We start from the raw sequence: 19,422 nt of genomic DNA, 5'->3' as shown, positions 1-19,422 counted from the left end.
CCTTGCCCGGCTGGTGATGCTGCCCCTGATGCCCCCCAGGACAGGGTTGGCCCTCCTGGCTGCCAGGGCACTGCTGGCTCATGTCCAACTTGCCATCCACCAGGACCCCCAGGTCCCTTTCCATGGCTCTGCTCTCCAGCCTCTCATTCCCCAGTCTGTACACACAGCCAGGGCTGCCCCATGCCAGGTGCAGGATCTGACACTTGCCCTTACTGAACTTCACATTGTTTGGGACTGCCCAGCCCTCTAATTTGTCACGGTCTCTCTGCAGGACCTCCCTGCCTCTGAGGGAGCCAACAGCCCCTCCCAGTTTTGTATCATCTGGGAACTTGCTCCGTGCCCCTTGCAGTCCCGTGTCCAAGCCATTGATGAAGATGCTGAAGAGCACAGAGCCTGAGTGACAGGTTGCCAGTTTGATGTCACCTCATTCACTACAACCTTTTATGCCTGACCCATCAGCAGTTGCTCACCCATCCCACGATGTCTTTGTCCAGCTGTGGGCTGGACATTTTGTCCAGAAGGATCCTGTGAGAGACAGGAATGCTGAAGCTTTACTGGAATCCAAAAAGATTACAACAATTGGCTTCCCTTAATCAACTAGGTGAGTTACCTGACATGAAAGGAAATCAGGTTTGATACCAGGACTTTCCTCCCATGAAGCCATGCCGAATGTGACCTATGACTGCATTGTCTTCCTGGTGCTTTCAATATCTCTCAGAATAATATTTTGCTTAATTTTGCCAGGCACTGAAGTAAGACTGACAGTTCTGCAGCTTCTGGGCTCCTTCTTCTTGCCCTTCTTGAAAACTGGGATAATGTTTGCCAGCTTCCAGTTAGCTAGGACCTCTCTGGATTCCCAAGACAGCTCAAAAATCAAGAGAGATTCTGCAATGACATCAGCCAGCTCCTTGGGGATCCTTGGATGAACCTCACCAGGCACCAGATATTTGTAAGGATACAGCTGGAGCAGCAAATCCTGCACAGTTTCAGGGTCAACTGGCAGTTAATCATTCTCTCAGTCATGGTCCTCCAGCTCAGGACACCCCTTGGAGTCTCCTCTGTGTTAAAGAAAGAGGCAAAGAATGCATTAAACATCTCTGCCTTGTGTCTGTCCCTGTTTTCCTCATCCTGTAACAGGACAATTTTATTTCTACACTGCCTTTTGCCACTAACAGATTTAAAAAAACTTTTTATTGTGCCCCACAGTTCTGCCCAGATTCAACTCCAACTGAGTTTTCGCCACACAAATCCTCTCCTTACAGAAGCAATCAGCATCTCTGTATTCCTCTCATGTGCTTCCAGTGGGCATGCACCTTCCTTTTTTACCTTATTTCCAACAGAAGATCCCTGCTTAGCCAAGTTGGCCTTCTGCCTCCCCTGCCTGACTCCCAACATTTGAGAACTGTCTGCTCCTGTGCCCTTAGGAGGTGATGTTTGAACTGTGACCAGCAGTGAGGGACCCCAGCATGTACAAAAATTTTTTCCCAGGGGACTTTACTCACTAATTCCCTGAGCAGCCTGGAGTCTGCTCCCTCATGTCCAGAGCTGGGGTCTTGCTGGCACTTTTCTTCCTGTCAACAGAGATTTTAAATTTTATCACTCTGTTGTCAATGTGGCCAAGACAGCCACCAATTTTGACTTTGCTCATGAGATCCACTCTGTTGACAAGCAGCAAATCAAGGAGGGAACCTCTTCCTGCCAGCTCCCTTAGGACCTCTTCCAAAGCTGTCATCCAGATTTTTAGGAATCTTCTGGTGCAGGTTGTACCAGCTGTGTGATGCTCCCAGTTAATTTCTGGCAAGTTAAAGCCCTCCATAAGGACAAGGGCAGTTGACTTGGAAGTGTCCCTTAGTTCTTCAAACAATAAATTCATCAGCATCATTGTCCTGGCTGGGAGGTTACAGCAGACCCCTACAATGATATCTGAATTGTTTGCCCCTTGATTCTCCCACAGAGACTCTCAATTGTGTCATTGCCAACTGTGAGCTCCATGCATTTGAACATTTCTATTACATACAATGACAACCCCCAGCCTCTTCTGCCCTGCCTGTCCCTCCTGAAGAGCCTGAAACCATCCAACAGGGCACTCCAGACACAGGACTCATCCCACCAGGTTTCACTTATACCAGTAATGTCAAATCTCTGGGACTGGGACAAAGCCTGAAGCTCCTCTGGTTTGTTCCTCACATTGCATGTATTAGTGTAGAAACATTCTGAGTGTGGTAGATTGTATCCAATACCTGGTAATGCAAATTAGGGGATTCACTAGTACTCCCTTCCTCAAGTTTTGGCACATGGTCCCATCACTCATCACTGGTGAGCTTTGTTTGTTCCTTTCTTCCTTCCAAGCCAGTTTAAAGCTCTAACAATGAGCCCCATTAGCTCCTGTCCTAGAGCTCTTTTTCCCCTTTGAGACAGATGCATCCTGTCAGGTGTTAGAGTGGGTGTTGAGTATACCATCCTGCAGTCAAAAATCGCAAAGTTTTTCCACTGACACCAACCTAGGAGCCACAACTGGACCTGATGGACCTCCCTATTCCTATTAATATTATTCCTTGTTACCAGAAGGCTCAAGGAAATCACTACCCACACTCCTGATCTTTCCACCAATCTCCCCAGGGCCCTGAAGTCTCTTTTGATTGCCCTCAGACTTCTGTTCTTTCATCACCACCAGCTTGAACAACCAAAGTGGATAGTAATCAGAGGGCTTTACTAGATTGGAGAGTTTGTCAGTAATGTCCCTTACCTGAGCTCCTGGGAGACAGCAGAGATCCCTGGGAGTGGGGTCCACTCTGCATATTGGGCCCTTTGTACCCCTTAGGAGGGAGTCTCCTATTGCAATTACCCACTTCTGTTAACAGAGGAGGTTGTGATACAGGGTAGAGGTGGCACTGCCTCAGGAGGCCCCTCTATCCCAGAAAGACCTTCACTCACCTCATCAGCTGTCTGGCTTTCTAGTTCCAGAGCCTCACACCTTTGCAGAAGGTGCCAGTCCTACTTGTCAAATTCCAAGGAGGAACCTTCCTCCTGCTATGTGCAGTGACCTGCTTCCAGCCCTCACTGTGAACAGACCCTTGACTAACAGTCCTCTGACTAATTAATTACATTGCAGGGCTCTGAATCCACCTGCTTTTTCCTCTGCAATGGAGGTTTAAGACTCCCAGGAGTCTGAGACCGTGGTGTCTCTGAAAAGAACCGGTCAGTCTCTTGCTCCTTGGCTGAAATACTGTGTAACCTGTCCACTTCCTCCTGTAGCTCCTTCACCTGGTGACACAGCTCTCAAACCACAGCACACCTTCTGCAAAAGAACTGTTGGCTCCAACCTCAGGGAGCGGTATCAGGCACAACCTGTTGGAGAGCTGCAGTAACAGTAACTATAACTGTTAGCTGTAATCTTCAAAAACACAGAGATAGGCCTTTAGCAGAGCCAAAGATCTCCAATACATTACTAGGAAATAAAACCAAAAAAGTCTACTTGAGCTGGAGGCCCAGAACATTAGCAACACCTTTCCTAAAAATGGCCAATTCAAAAATGTGCTCTTATAAGTGACAATGGCTATTTTTATCCCAATTTACAATAAACAATTTTATCAATGTATTCCCATATTTGAAACATATTTGGCTGCAAGACTTACAAGTAGGGTGGGAGTAACCTAATGAGTTAATGGGGATTGGGAGTGTACATTAATACTATGCTTTGACACTTGAATATAAAAATTGACCACTAACATTTGCTTCTTTCCACCAATACCTTTTTAACCTTAAGAAGAGCAGCACATTTGAAACGTGATCCAGACAGAAATAAACCCATTGATGAGAGATAACTGAAAGTCTCTTAAACACACAGGCTAGGTCCAGACAACCCCAGGCAGTGACCATCTGTCCCTATTTATAGGGCACTTCCTAGATCCCACCTGTACAAGCAAGGGCTTGGCTACAGGTCTGGCTGGAGTGCAGCTGGGTGAAGCAGAGCAGGACCAGGGACACACCAGCTGGGCACCAGGAGGAGTGAAGGGACCTCAGCCCACCAAGGCAGTCCAGCATCTCCTGTGGACACGTTTAGAGGCTCACTTAAGCTTTGAAAGTGAGTAAAAGCATAGTGACACAAGAATGAGAACTTCTGAAGCAAGGAAAAGTGAAATAAGCAGGAAGCTTAGAGACAGAGTGCATGCTCATGGCCTGAAAATACAGACCTGCTGCCATTTCAACTAAGATTGTAGCACTTCCTTGAATGCAAAAAAGTCAGTGGTAAAAGTTATTAAAAAATTTAGCTTAATTATTAAACGTTATTTGTTCTGAAAGAGAAAATGTGGACTAATGAAACAGTTGCTTGCACATATGTGATGAATTTTAATATTAACACTATAATTGCTAAAAATATCAAGAAAAAAACCCAGATTTTCCAATAAAAAAATATATGGAAGCTTCGACTTTTGTATGCAATTTAAAAACAGAAAAAAAACTAAAACCACCAAAATCAGACATTTACAAATGGGGAGGATTCCCCCAAATTTGCCCTATTCCCTACTAAAATTACCTTTTTATTTTATAAAGTAGCAGATCTTAAAAGACATTTGGGCATTACTCCACGTTTACCATATTCACATCAACTGCTTTCCTTTATGCTAAAAAGGAAAAACCTGCAACATATGCAACTGAATAAAATGACAAATAATTAAAATATTATTTCTTCTTCATACTATTCTGACATACTTAAACTACATCAGTTGAGATGCTTTCATGCAAATGATGGGTTCCCATTTCATAACTGTACATATTTCCAATTAAATCAAACCACCTTCACATCAGCCCTTGCACAAATGAAGACTTCCACATACAGGAGGGGATATGGAAAATATTACTTAACTAGTTGATCAAATTACAGTAGTTGAAATGCATCAGTTGCAGTAATTTAAAAGTCTCTTTCAAATTCAGGATAAATAGGATATCAAAATCACAGGGACAGAGCTAAAAGTCATCTGATAGCTGTTTCCTCCCATTACACACTGTTTGCAGCAAACATCTGGCTAACGTATCCTTCACGACCTCCCCAGACTTCCACTCAACCTGCCCTACTGTACCACTATTCTTATGGTACAGTTCTCTTTCTCCTCATGACTCACCCTAATACAAGCTCAACCTTCTGCTTCTTCTTGCAACCACCCTGGATGCAGGAAAAATATCGGGCAAAACCATTTTTCTTTAGAGAGATTTCATCAAATGTCCCTTCAGCCTCTCTACACTGAAGAAAGCAAAAGCACACAACAGAATCAATCCCAATTAAGAACTCCTGTCACCATTACTGTAAAACACTAGCTGCTACATAGCTGTAATACTAAAAAGGGGGGAAGGCAGGGGAGAGGGCATTTTCAGCAGCAGGCAACTCAGCAAGAAAAGCAGTGTTGCTCCTGGCTCAATAATATGCTCAAGTATCCACAACCAAACCAATACCTAGACACCACCAAACAAGCAGCTCTCCTACCTTTGCCAATCAGCAAAGACTCAAAGAGATAACCTACACAACCTCTATACAGTGATGGCTTTATTTCATAGCTGCAGAACTGTATCAAAATTTTAGTAATAGAAAGAATAAAACCAGATCTTTCCCGTATTCAAAGTTATTAAGATGGATCAGATTTTATTAACTGGTTAGCAAGTATGAGCAGTATCAGAAGCTGGACCCGAGTACTCCTCCTTTCATGTTAAAGTGTCCCTTAAATGCAAGAAAGGGAAATGTTAAGGAGCATGTCTGCACTGTGCAAAGGGCTGTGCTGGGAACCCCAGGCTGGACCAGAAGTGCATTGCAGAGCTGTGCACCAGGCCTACAGCTGTGCTGCCTTGTGACACCAGCTTCTAAGGGACACAGCTGCACCAAACCAACACACACATGGCCTCACTCACTGGCCCTGATCCCTCCATCCAAGATGACAGCACCCCATTCCATGTAAACTCTGTCTGCTGCCAGCAAGCCTGAGTTATTAACACTCTCTCCACGGCATGATGTGTCCCACATCTCCTGAAAGCCATCTACTGCTCTTCCAGATTACATGTCTTGCTTAAACAGGTGCTTCTGTTCCCAGGTTGACACACTGAACTAGCATCTCTCCCACACCACTTTACCATTTGAGTACTGTCTTGATTTTTGCAATTCCTCTTTGTATTGTGTCAGATTAAAATCTAAATCACAGTGATGACAAGGAACATTGACGTTGTAAACAGACACCTCTTTAAATAAAGTTGTGATCAAAGCATCGAGCAGCCCAATAAAACCCAGGTGGCTCTAGCTTATCATATGCCATACTCATTATTTAAAGTGTCCCATTTAATAGATTTCCAGGTGGCAACAAAAGGTTTGTGCCAGTTCTTTCGTTTTTGGCTCTGTTTATATATCTGGTGCTTTTCGATAAGAAGGTCTAATATGAAAAAATAAAAAAAAAAGTTTAAAAATACCAATTTTAAAATAAGGCATTTCACCACAGTTGGCAAAACCACAGAAACCAGCGTGTCTTTGTATTATTCACCATCTACATAAAGCACAGCTAATTACAGAGGAATACCAAATTACTCATGTTTGCCATAGTTTTCTGTGGGCCAATATGTTTGTCCAAAAAAGTCCAAAAAATTTAAAAATTTAATGTCAACTTTACTAGATTCAATCTGAAAGTTTCATGTAAAAACGCAGTCAAAATTTTTACCTACTTATGGAAGTCATTACCTCTAAAATTACTATAAGCTCTGACAGCAAGCAGATAAAGAGGAAAAAAAGCTGATTTGACATTTATTCTTCATTTAACTTTGTGCTTTATGTGTTTGAATACATCAATTAATTTTTCACTTGAAACATCATTACAAGAAAAATGCCTTGGAAGATCTGGTCAAGTATCATACAATGGAGCACTGTGAATAGCAGGAACCTTTTTCAAATGTCATTTTAAAAAGTAAAACCAAGAGCTCAAATTTCTACATTTCACGACAGAGGGATGTTTTGTTTTTAATTCTACATCATTGCATCAAAGTAGAATTTTACAAGGTGCTTCCCATCCCTCACCCTGTCACTCATCATTTCTAGTAGTGTCTTGCTTCCTCTCCAAGTGCATGTTATTTTCTGACCCACTATTTCAATTTCTTTTCATACAAAAGAGACAAAATTTTGGTATGGAAATAAGGTTTAGAGGTCTAATCTTTCTAAAATGCTATGGTATTTCACCTTCCAAACCCCCACTTGCCTTTCGGCTATAACTGAAATTTCAGTTTCCAAATTAGCCACAAAGAGATGCCAACAATATTCCACTGAAAGCCATTAAGAACTGGACACCTAAAGTCCTGTGCTGTTTCTAAAATGTCTGAGCAAGTATGTGTTTGTATAATGTTCGGGACACCCAGAGCCAGCTGACGCCTCTGGGCATGAGCACAGTAAAGCATAAATCAGGTCACGCTTCCCAGTTTGAGAGCTACACAGCTTTCAGGGTGGAAGCACTAACCTCACTCCAATTTACATCTAAACATTTCTTACTCCCACTCCTTATTCCATCTCCTCAGCATTCCTCATATCTTCAACACTTAGTGCCTATTGGAAACCATCACTGCCTCCAAGTCCACTAAACTGACCAATCCCAAACCCATCCTCAACTGTCCTTTCCTCTGGTCTTCTACCAGTAATGCACCACCAAATGAATCTGACACTGAAATGATCTAAAAAGAAAGCACATGGCAGAATGAAACTATATATAAAAATACATACATACATATACATATATGTATATATATATTTTATAAATATATATATATATGCTTGCAGGCAGACATTTCATTAACATTTTTTAGTTTTGCAATTATTTTTTCTATTTCGGAGGAGAATTGTCATATTTGGTCCAGTTCCTGAACAGCTGGTGTTGCACTCTTATCTCTCTTACACATGATGGGAGGTATGGAACTAGACAGCAACATACCAAGTCTAGAAAACCCTTCTCAGTAGAACTGAAAAAAAAAAAAAAATCCTGCCCCTGTATCTTTGGTTACTCCTCGTAGGACTGAGGACAATGTTTCTCAGCTACAAGAACCACTAGGCTCAGGGGACGAAGACCTTCAGAATTCCCTGAGTATACAAAGACCTCCATTTTTACAAGTGCCTGCTGTTCCACGGTGTGAGAAAGTCTTTCAGGCTCAGTGTGTACCAGGAGTGGCACCCAGTGTCCAAACTGCATCCTTACAACGGCGTCTCCAGTTCCCTCCTCAGTCTTTCCTTGTTCCTTTCTCCCAGGCTGCAGTTACAGAAAATCAGCAGTTCTCTGCCTAAACTGTACATATATTCTAAGCAAAATAGTTTACACACACTTTTTGCCAAACTGTTTAAATCAATTGAGCACAGATGAATGAAATTTTCAACTATTCAATGTGGACAACAACTATTAAGTCCTGTAAAATACTTCAATTAAGCCACAGAGATACAGATTTAAACTGTGAATGAAATCAACATTTGTGTAGACTATGATTTTTTAACTATACTCAACAACTGACTTCACAGTCCCAGGCTGATTTATTCTCGATCATTGGCATTGCTTTAATAGTCCACACCAGTCTTCCTAAACACATTTTGTTAGAACAGAAGTAAAAATCACTAATAGAATTGGAAAAAAAACCCAAAACAACAAAGCCCCAACAAACAATTTTCCTGTTTTGCAGCTATGCAGGATTTTATAGACCATCTACCGTGCTTGGCAAAAACAACTGAGTAAAAATGAGAGTAACAAATCTAGAAAAAAAAATTTGCTTTGCTCTTCCCAAAACTGATCAGAGGGATAACATTTAATTTTAAACAAGAATCAACACCGAGAGTAAGTTATAAAGAAAGCTTCCCCCAAATTGCTGCAAAAGCTACAATTTCTAGCTTTTTTTTTCTCTTTCATTATCACAGAGTAGCAGAAAACAGATCAAGATAAAACACTTAATTATTATCACAATTATCCTAAAGCATTAAACAGCTATTATTCTATCTGTAGGTAAGAGCACAGTATGGAACAGTGGAGCAATACAAATTGGTAAAAATTAAAAGAACAAAAAATAGGAAAAGAAAAAAAATATTTCCATCTACAGACAAATTGCAAACACCCCTTTAGTTTTGCCAAGCTTCACCTGGTCAGTTTCCTTTTTCACTAATCTCAAAACCTAACCCCCACCATAACATCTCTCCCCTCAAACAATGAAGCCCAGCACTATTTGCCTCACGTGTGCAAGCTGCAAGAACATTACATGCACCTCTTCAGGAGTCAAATGCCTTGCAGCTAAGTGAAATTCTGAGTTGATTAAAACCTAAAAGATTAGATCTCAGCTCTACTGCAAATATCTCTAAAGAAGCTTTTGTTTCTCAACCAAAGACACAAAACTGGCACAATTTAACAGTTTATCGAGAACTTCAAAATTATGATGTTTAGAGTCGGCAGCTCCTCCCTGACCCCTCCGATTTCTCTGCTGCATAAAAGAGCATTACAAAATCTGCAGTACACCCCACATGGATCAGGTTTTTGTATATAAATATATACACACACAGACACTGAACAGCATGTTCAAATCCTTGAATTACTTCCCTAGTAAGATTTATTTTGTTTCAACGAGACTTCTACTTGCAAAAACACGCACACATTGCACAGCAAATACATCTCTTGTTAGGTGCCTAATATGGCCAGGGAAACCATTTTGATTATTCTGTGCCCGCTTATGCATTGTCCTACAAAACAATAAGATAGAACAGCAAGAAACTAGCAATTAAGGGAGTCTAAATACACATCGGGAATCACTAAAATCCACGCTAGCCAAGTCAGGAACAATATGACTGATGAATAGGCTATATTATATTAGGATTGTTAGCAAGTGTTAGAAAATTATCCTTAGCAGATGTCCCTTATGACCTATATATATCACACAAAGAATATGCCTGTCTTGTTTTCTAAAACAGTTTGAAGAAATCTTTCCATTTTTATTTTTAACTAGAACTCCACATGTCTGCATGCTGGCTATAAATATGTACAGAGGATTTATCACACTAAACTTACAAAAACATGTAAGTATTTTACTGTAAACACCTATTTTCATGTGTACTTTTCTACTGCATGAATTTACACTGTACTGAAGCACGTAATCCAATAAGAGAAATCAAACTGTGAATTCAGCACAATGAAACAAAAGGCAAGATACATACTACAAGCTACTACATACTACTGCAACTTATCAACTGACACACCACAAACCAAGAGTGAATTTCTTCAGTCAGATGGGTGAGAGCCTAATCTGCAACAAAAACATTTTGTGGATGCAGTCAATAAGGATTTATATAAATTTAAATTACTGTACACTATTACATGTGCAACTATGCACACCCTGCTCATCTTCACTGGAGTTTTAAAGTAGTTTTTACTCTCTTAAATTTTGCTGATATTAGGATTCTATACAGTGGATTACCTTCAAACTACAGAAATAAGCAAGATCTGCTCAGTTTGAGCTTTCTCAGTTTTTCCATATATTTTTGACTGGATTTCACAATATGTATTAATCATAAACTAATGCTAAAATAAAGATACAAACATAAACTTTACTAAGATTTTTCTATTTTCTATCAAAGAGTAGTATTTTTAAAACATCTTAAAGTTCTCTAATTTTTTATGAAAAAAATTCTTGTATCTCTTTAACTCCACTGCTGCAGTGGGTTTCCTGCCAGCAGAATGGATTTTGAGTCTGTTCCTCAACTATTTAATTCCAAATTCAGTCCTGAACCTCGGGCCAGCTTCTTGTCTCTACCTTTACATCAAAAAAATAAATGTGAACACTATGAACAAAAGAGGTGCAACTTAGCTTTCATGTGTACTGTATCTTGAGTATGGAACATTTTCTGAGAGAATAACGCTACATAATTTTTCCATATTATGCAGATGATAAGTCCATAAAACATTATTGAACAAGAAATAAGAATGAAAATGATTTTTCATAATTTACTACTACTATTTATTTCAATCAGTTTCTATTACCTCTCACACAGACGCATTGATTGGAACTGCTTTTCAATAGAACTATAGGCATTTCCTTAATTTTAGCTCTCAGAAAAAAAAAAAAAAAATAGGGGATCTGCTCATTTTGCTGTGCTTGCTCCCTCAAGTTTATTACAGCTTTCTTTGGGAAAGGAAATGGCTAAATACTTGCATTAGCAAAAAAGGGAAGGAGGGGGAATGGAAAGAGGTAATAAGAAGGTGTTGAAAGAACTCTCTCTTCCTCTTGGTCCAGTCCCACTGGGAAAAGAACAGATGAGTGTAGAGCCCAAATGTATGGCCAAGGCTGAGGGGAACCACAAGGTCCACAAATAATTGGTCCCTTACAGAGAGTGAGATCCAGGCAGTCCTACTGAAACAGCCACTCCTGTACCACATTGTCCAAGACCAAGGAATAATCATCAAGGATGAAGAAGCTGAATGTTTTTAGCAGAACTGACAATGTTGTCCTCACAACATTGGGCTTCCTTCTGGATGAAGCTTTAGTTCCTCCAAACATAGAGGTAGACACGAGCAGATACTAAGAGTGGTGTATATACATACATACACACACATGCACTTTCATTATTTAATTGGTTATCTGCTTCTGTGCTCTTTAATGTCTTCAGTCAATGCTGAGCTGATTATATTAGCACCAAAAAAATTAAATTCAAAATATCTCATTTGTAATATTTTATCAAAACTGAAGGTAAAAGAAACTGGGCTTTCATATTGCTGACCATATAAAAATTAATGAGTTTCTGCAAGTCTTACAAGATTATATTAAATATCCATATAACAAACTAAATTATTGTATATCATGATTATAAATAAAGAATACAGCTAAGATAGAACACAAGCTACAAAGTAAAAACTCCTGGCTTCAAGATGAAATCTTCCATATAACGAAATCTTTAAACAGCTGAGTTGGATACAATCTCCCAGCTCATTTTAATGCTGCTAAAAATCAGTTAGATACATCTAACTACCTATCTGTTAAAACAGACGCTTTTCTAACTTCATTTTCAGGCTAAGTAAGTGAATATTCTTAAATACAATTTTAAGTAAACTACAGCATGGGAGTTTATTAAGTAAGATAATAATATCCCTGCAATTGCAAATTACGGAGAAAAAAAATCAAGCAACCTACAACGGATTTTAGGCTAGGTTTTTCTGCTTAAAATTGCTCAAGGAAAAATGCCATTAAATATGTTTTTTAAAAAAAAAAAAAAAAGCTAAGAGCTAGTAGAACATCTTGCATTTTAAATCATATTACACTAACTTATTTTGCAGCAAAATTTCAATGGAAACTGATTTAAATAAAACTTTATTATGCATTGTACTTTAAAGAGCAAAATAATTTCTCTTTTTTGATATAAAATTAGATGTTGAACAAAAGGATTAACCTACCACTTTAAAGTATTGCCCCTACAGTAAAAATCAACGTGAAAATCCAAAAATGCAGTAAACAAAGCATTTCAGGCAGTTTGAGCAATACTGTCAGAAGAGGAACAGTTGATGTGCAATTTTTATGTGTGCACAGTCCAGTAGTGCAAATCCCTTTAGATAAACCATTGAGCACCATCACAATTGCTGCCTCCTCTCTCTTAGTTAGCGTGGTAGAATTGGGAAGCAAAGAAGCAAACCCGCAGAAGAAGCGAGCTCCGTCCTGCTTTTAGGATACACACACATGGAAGTCTGAGTCTAATTCTCCCATCTACACTGAGCCTTAGAGCACACAGCACATTTAGGCTTATTTAAGAACCACAAAAATACTGAGTCAGGAAAGTCAATGCACTTTCTAACAAATTTTCTGTGTTCGTTTGCGCAAAAGATTACATGCCCCGTGTCAGAGAAGGCACCGCGCGCCCCGGGACACCCGGCCGGGAGGGCCGGGCCGAGCGCTGGCCACGGGCGCCCTCTGCCGGCGGCTCCCGGCCACGGGGGACACACGGACACACGGCGGGGGACACACGGACACGGCGGGGGACACACGGACACGGCGGGGGACACACGGACACGGCGGGGGACACACGGACACGGCGGGGGACACACGGACACGGCGGGGGACACACGAGGGGCCATGGCGGGGACACCCGGACAATTCACTCGCCTCGGGCACGAGCAGTAAATGCACTGTTTCTTAGCACTCGTGATTACAAAAGCATCCTCTGCCATTCACTGCCGCCTCTGATAGAGACAAGCACACTTCAGCCCGCGCCCGGTAAAGCAGCCTTTTAGTGGGATTTCTCCTTTCTTACTTATTGAAAACAAAAACCTCCAGTCGTTACAGCTAAGTCTGCACAGTATGAAAACTCAGGCAAAACATTTAACAGGCGGCATGCCTGCTACTCCACTGAACCATCACAATTACACAAACCATGTCAATATTAGCTTCCTTGCAGGAAACAAACCAAGGGATTGCACTAGGGACAGGTAAAGTACAAAATAATTCAGGTGTGATTAGAAGATTTATTAAAAAACCTTGAAGATGTGATACATCTTATAGGATGACAAGCACATAATAAATAAAGTTTTTGTCCATCATTATATTGCAGTATCAGTTCTGGCAAACCATAAAAAAAAAAAAAATCAAAGATCAGGTGACATTATTTTGAATGCTTAACAACTGACCATCCACCCTTTGTCATAATCATCTAAATTCTTTATATAAATTAAACCTTATTGAGCCTATGGACTATTTCACATATTCATTATACCCAAATGATAAAGAAAGAAATAAAAATAAACAAGCATAAAATTCTATATCCTTTTTTACACAGAGAACGAAGTGTAACTTCATAAATGCATGGACAAACCCGACAGGCATTCACCAGCACTCAGTAATTGAAAAGTCAACATTTACACAGTATGGCTTTCTTCCTAAATTACAACAGGCCTTACAAAAAATACAGATGAGGAATTTACATAAATGACTACAACTGGAACCAGAACCAAGGCTGTGATTAGGGAGCTTTTGTGTTATCTGTTCCTGCCCTTAGTGAAATAAAATTCAAATATCATGTAACCTGATTTCTTCATTTCATAAGCATTCGATTTTCTTACAGTAAACAACAAAAGACAAGAGCTACAACTGTTGTATCTAGAGAGAATAAACCTATATGAACAAAAAAACGCTAAAACTGTATCTGTCTATTCAGAACATAGTTATAGTCACTGCATGTTCAAGGTCTGTCACACAATACAAGAGAAATACAAGATGATAAATACAATGATAAAACCTTTGATTTAAAATGGGAATAAAACAAGAAAAACTGACTAAATCTAACCTGGACAGAAGCCTTTACAGAAAGCAGATGAACCAACACTGCTGGGAGGGCAGTGATTTAATGACACCAGGACTACTACAGCAATACTAACAAAAGAAATCAACCCTCACAGAGTCCATTTGGACCCTATTGCAACAAGGCTTATGAGAGGTCTAGAAAACATGTCTTAAGGGAACAGCTGATGGAGCTGTGTCTGCTCAGTTTTGAGTAGAGGAGGCTCAGGAGGGACCTCACTGCTCTCTACAGCCATCTGAAAGGAGGGTGTCACGAGGTGGAGGCCAGTCTCTTCTGCTGTGCCTGCAGGGGGGACCAGAGCAAATGGCCTTAAACTGAGACAGGGAAGATGCAGATTAGGTATCAGAATTTCTTTTTCCAGTGTTGGGGTAGTCAGGCACTGGAATAAGTTGCCCAGGGAGGTGGCAGATTCACCAGCCCTGAAGTATTTAAAGGGTATCTGGATCTTGTCCTGGGTGATGTGGTTCAGGGGTTACAGTGATAGTACTGGGCAATAGTGGGACTTGATAATCTTCTCATTTTCTTCCAACCTTGATGATTCTGTGATTCTACCTGAAGCCCTCTGCTTCTGCAAGGACCACATGTCACAGGCGAGTGAACAGAGCAGGCAAGGCTCAGTAGCTCAAACTGCTGCTGGCCCTGGCCACGTAAAACCCTGAAAAAGCACTATTTATGAGCTATGACACCTTTGTCCACATGAAACTGCACCCATTTGAGGCTAACAAAATGGTGGGTTTGTGGAAATGTCACACTATGTTATTTCTAGTTGTTACTGAATGATTACACAACTAAATACAACCTAAAACACAGAAAACCACAGGTAATTGAATATTTAATCATCAATTCTAACCTGAAAACAGAAATTAATCCTCCTAAGCAACAAAGTAAAAATAATGTTGGGGGATAGGGGGAGAAGGTATCAGCTTTCCTTCTGGAGAATTTCAGAGGGAATCTAATAGAAGAAGAAAAGGTTACAACCATATAGAACTTATTTTGATATATAATTATATAACTGTCTCAAAGTTCCGATTGGCAAATTTACCACAGGACCTGGTTTATCATCTTTGCTTTAGTAACTAAGTTACTAAAATACATCAGAGTCAAATAAATCTGTTTCAAAATAATGAAATAACCTGTCTCACAACATCTATAATGAATGACAAGAGGTATGTTTCCTTTTTAACTGCTGTATTTCCAAGAAGGGAACATAAATTTCCTTTAAATTGTGAGAAAAGCTACTCAGTGAAAAGGACTGAAGATGAAGTTAATAAAGTGCCAAGGATTGAACTTAACATGTTGCTTGGAAATATACAGACATGAAAAGTACATTTATTTATCAGGAAGAACATAGAGAAAATAAGGTTTTTACTAAACCTTAACTGAAAGACAGCGAAACTATGCTCAGACAAAGGCTTGGAAGTGCCCTAAAGTGAAAGCACTTCTCAGAAAATTACCCTCAGTAAGACAAGTTGGAATACTACAACTTTTCACAGAAGTACCTAAGCCAAAAACCCTTACAGCAGAAATCTGATTTTCCCTAAACAAGAGTTCAGTCTGTGGGGTGGAGGACGTGGGGCAGGGGAGACAGGGGGCACAGGAATAGGGGTTGCACATGTAAATCGCTGCAAGCATCTTTATGAAATTTAAGATCAGTGCTTTGAAAAATAAAGCCAATGCCTATGAGGATTGAAGTCCACCAGCAAAAAGGAAACAAAATTATGTGAAAAGTAAATGCCTAACCAAAAGTCCAAAGTGCAGCCCTAAAATACTGAACATTCACATTGAAGCATCTTTTGCTGAGGACTCAACAACAATTCTGCAATTTTCCTCTATTAGCTCACACATCATCAACCAAACTTCACCTACAGATTTCTAACAGAGAGCTGGGTTGAACCCTCTCACCCCCACTAAAAATCTCATGCTGCAGCAGGCCAGCCTAAGTGTTTAAGACTTCCTTGACAGGAAATCTTACCAAAAAAATTGCACTCTGTAAAAAGAATCATAGGAAGACAACACTTCAGGAGAAACTTTCTATGATGAAAAACACCTGCAGATTCATACATGGTGGACAGTCTGTCCACATTTGAAATAAGAATTACCTGAAAAAACCTCTCTCTGTTTTCTGTAGTTTCAGAAATAGTCCAATTCGAATTGCATTAACAAATGTTCTTGCAGTAAAATAACAAGTTCAGATATGTTTTTTTTTTAATTAATTTTTGAAGTAATTCTGTAACAAATAGTCAAAATTTGATATTATCTCAAGCATTAGAAGCAAGAGACAAAATGGCACCATAACAAAAGCATAACTAAGCATATCTAAAGCAATGGTTGCTGTAAGCAAGTTTAAATACATCTTTATCAAACTGATTCTTAAATGTCATGCATACCTATTTCAAGTTCAATTTAAGGATATTTTCTTAGCACCCTCAAAAATGTGTTTTGTATTAGGTTTGCACAGCTTAAAAGAGGAAAACATTTATGTGAATGTGTCTTGCCAATTACCCAACAGTTTATTTGCTCAAATATCACCCTCCCATACAAAAGCTCAAATTCTCTTAACAACAGTCACCTCGAGACCACTAAGGCCTACACTAAGGCAGCAGATGATGCAACATCATCCTGACAAAAGAGCACAATGTTAAGTATTATTCTGTGTGACAGCAGCACTGAGGTGCCAAGGCCTTTGTATTTTCCCTCCATATCTGTGGGCCTGAATTTGTGCAAATATGTAAAATTTGTAAAGCCAGGCAGGGTACTGAAGTAACACACAAGTCGTAGGAGGCAGGAGGTGCCTTGTTTTCTTTGGTTTTTAGCATCCTCCATTTTAATATTCTGGCACATAACAAGAGATTTCTCTACTTGAATTATCTGCATCTAGAAGAAAAAGAATCTTTTGAAAATCTGGCAGGATGCTTACATAGGGAAACACAGGTCCAGGAAAAACAAAAAGGGGGCATTTATAAAACATTATTGTTTTTCACATTGGCAAGACAGAAGACAACTCTGAGGAGCCTAAAAAGATACCAAAGGCTCAAGCAAGCAACCCCAACAGCCATTTTATTTAAGTTTTCATCTTCTCTAGGCTCTACTACATAGGTTAAAGATCCCAACAGGCCCCTAGTAAAGGGAATGCAGACTGAACACGAGCACTTGGCATTTTCTAAGTGGTTCAGTCTATTTAACTGCATTTCACTGAGAAGAATACAGAGGCAACATGTCTGTGATACATGAAGTACAGGCTAGGGAAGATGGAAACCCATAGGAAATTCTCCTGAATTAGCTGACAGGGTTTAGCACAGGCAAGCTCCGTGACCTGGCTGCAGCTTCCCACCACTGCCAGAGGCAGCACCAGCCTCACTGCCACAGGCTCACTTCCCTCTCTGGCCAGAGCTTGCTCTGCTTTCTGTGCCACAGCATGGGAACAGAAAGCTGAAAAGCCAAGGGGTCCAGGTGAGGGAAGCTTTGCCTTTGGACCTTAGTTAATGTCAGGATTATTGCCTACTTGCTTAAAAAGGAAAGACTTGCACCAAAAATCACTTCCCTGGAAGGAAGTTTCTCCCGAACACAAAGAGTTGAACCCTGCATACCAGATCACAGGCTTACAGCTCAGCATGGGAGCCATCCTACAGTGAGCTGAATCCATCTCTGACACTGAGAAATCCCTTTCAATACTTGCTCTCCTATCAGCTACATGGAAATAATTCCGCCATTTTCTACAGAAAAAAATGAAGCATGGGGTACAATTAAGAATTTTGATTACTTCAATCCTTTGAAGAGCTCCAGAAGAGAAGGAGCCTAGAAGGAGCTAAAGTATTTCTTAGGCTTTAGTAAAAGATAGTTCTGACTCAAGCACCACATTATTGTAGGACAATTAAGATTCCTTTTTGTTTTTGCACTCTTATTTTCTTTGACCTAACGGTATAATCCCACAAGAAGACAATTAACAGAGACGAAACCTTACCAAGCTGCAAAGACTTCTTAAAATTATCTCTGCTATAAAAGCAGAGCCCAAGATTCTTTTAAGATAAAATATTAATTTAATAATACCTAATTTCATTATAAGCAAGAAAAAGCAGTTTATACACACCGATTAAGTGATCTTATTCAAACTGAGTTATCAAAACAGAAGCAATTGCAACTACTTTGACTATATTGCCTCTTTAGTTACTCTTGAAGTTAAACTGACTCTTTATGCCCTAATAAAGTTTTTCTAATAGCATCCTTAAATACACACATGCATACTTATGATATCAATATTAGAACTGTAAGCCTTTTAAGTTGGCTTTATAAATTTGATGTCATTCTGTGCCAAGCCAATCACACTAACTTACAGTGTCACTAGCAAAACATCACTAGGACCAGCAAAAACCACTGAGACAGACAGAAACCACCCATACTACATTCTAGCTCACTTAGCAAAATGATCATCCAGACTTCAAGTTAGCCAAAGCCTCTCAAAACTCACAAAGCTCTGCTCTCCAGATTTCCAATGAGTACTTAATGCATACAATTAAATCCACAGAGAGGCAATCTATGTGCCAAGCTACATCCAGATGTGTATGTGTGCACACACGTACACACAGCCATTTCCATAAAAAGCTTCAAAGTGATTATGAATTACAGACAGGAAACTAATGTAACTTCCTCTGTGGAGTCTCATCCTAAAATAAATGTCCATATCATACAGTATCCATCCCCTATAATTTCCCTTATACAGAAAAGCTATAAGTTGGATTTTCAGGACAGCACTCCAATTAAACATTGACACTTCAACCCAGAGTAAAAAGTCTGAGTACATACAAGGTTCTGCTCACTGTGAAGGAAAAAAGGCCTTTCCAGCCCATAGACATCTTCTTTTTAGTCTAAGTTTTACAACACTTTAACTATTACCTTCATCAAAGTCTGCATCATCCTCTGTATGCTGAGGGAAAGGGAAGCAATTTGTGATTTCCAGTCTGTCATCCACCACAAGACCCAGCAGCACGCCTTGAACCACTTCATTCCCCTGTCCTTCTTCTTGGTAATGTTTAATGATCTTTAACACAACCTAGAACACAAAATGATAAAATCATAATACGCAATGCATTGGTTTTGTCCTCAAA

The 19,422-nt window shown here is 39.9% G+C and overlaps 1 protein-coding gene across 1 annotated transcript in view; it reads right to left on the bottom strand.

Moving 5' to 3' along the window:
* The window catches only part of EIF3H (eukaryotic translation initiation factor 3 subunit H), an 86,450-nt gene that overhangs the window by 48,413 nt on the left and 18,615 nt on the right, over positions 1–19,422 (bottom strand). Inside the window, exon 2 of the mRNA XM_059472274.1 lies at positions 19,211–19,367. Coding sequence (XP_059328257.1) covers positions 19,211–19,367 — 157 coding nt within the window. The remainder of the gene's footprint in view (positions 1–19,210; positions 19,368–19,422) is intronic.

Source organism: Ammospiza nelsoni, chromosome 1, assembly GCF_027579445.1.
Source record: "Ammospiza nelsoni isolate bAmmNel1 chromosome 1, bAmmNel1.pri, whole genome shotgun sequence".
In the NCBI taxonomy this organism is placed as follows: Eukaryota; Metazoa; Chordata; class Aves; order Passeriformes; family Passerellidae; genus Ammospiza; species Ammospiza nelsoni.
This window is presented reverse-complemented; position numbering and strand designations above follow the sequence as displayed.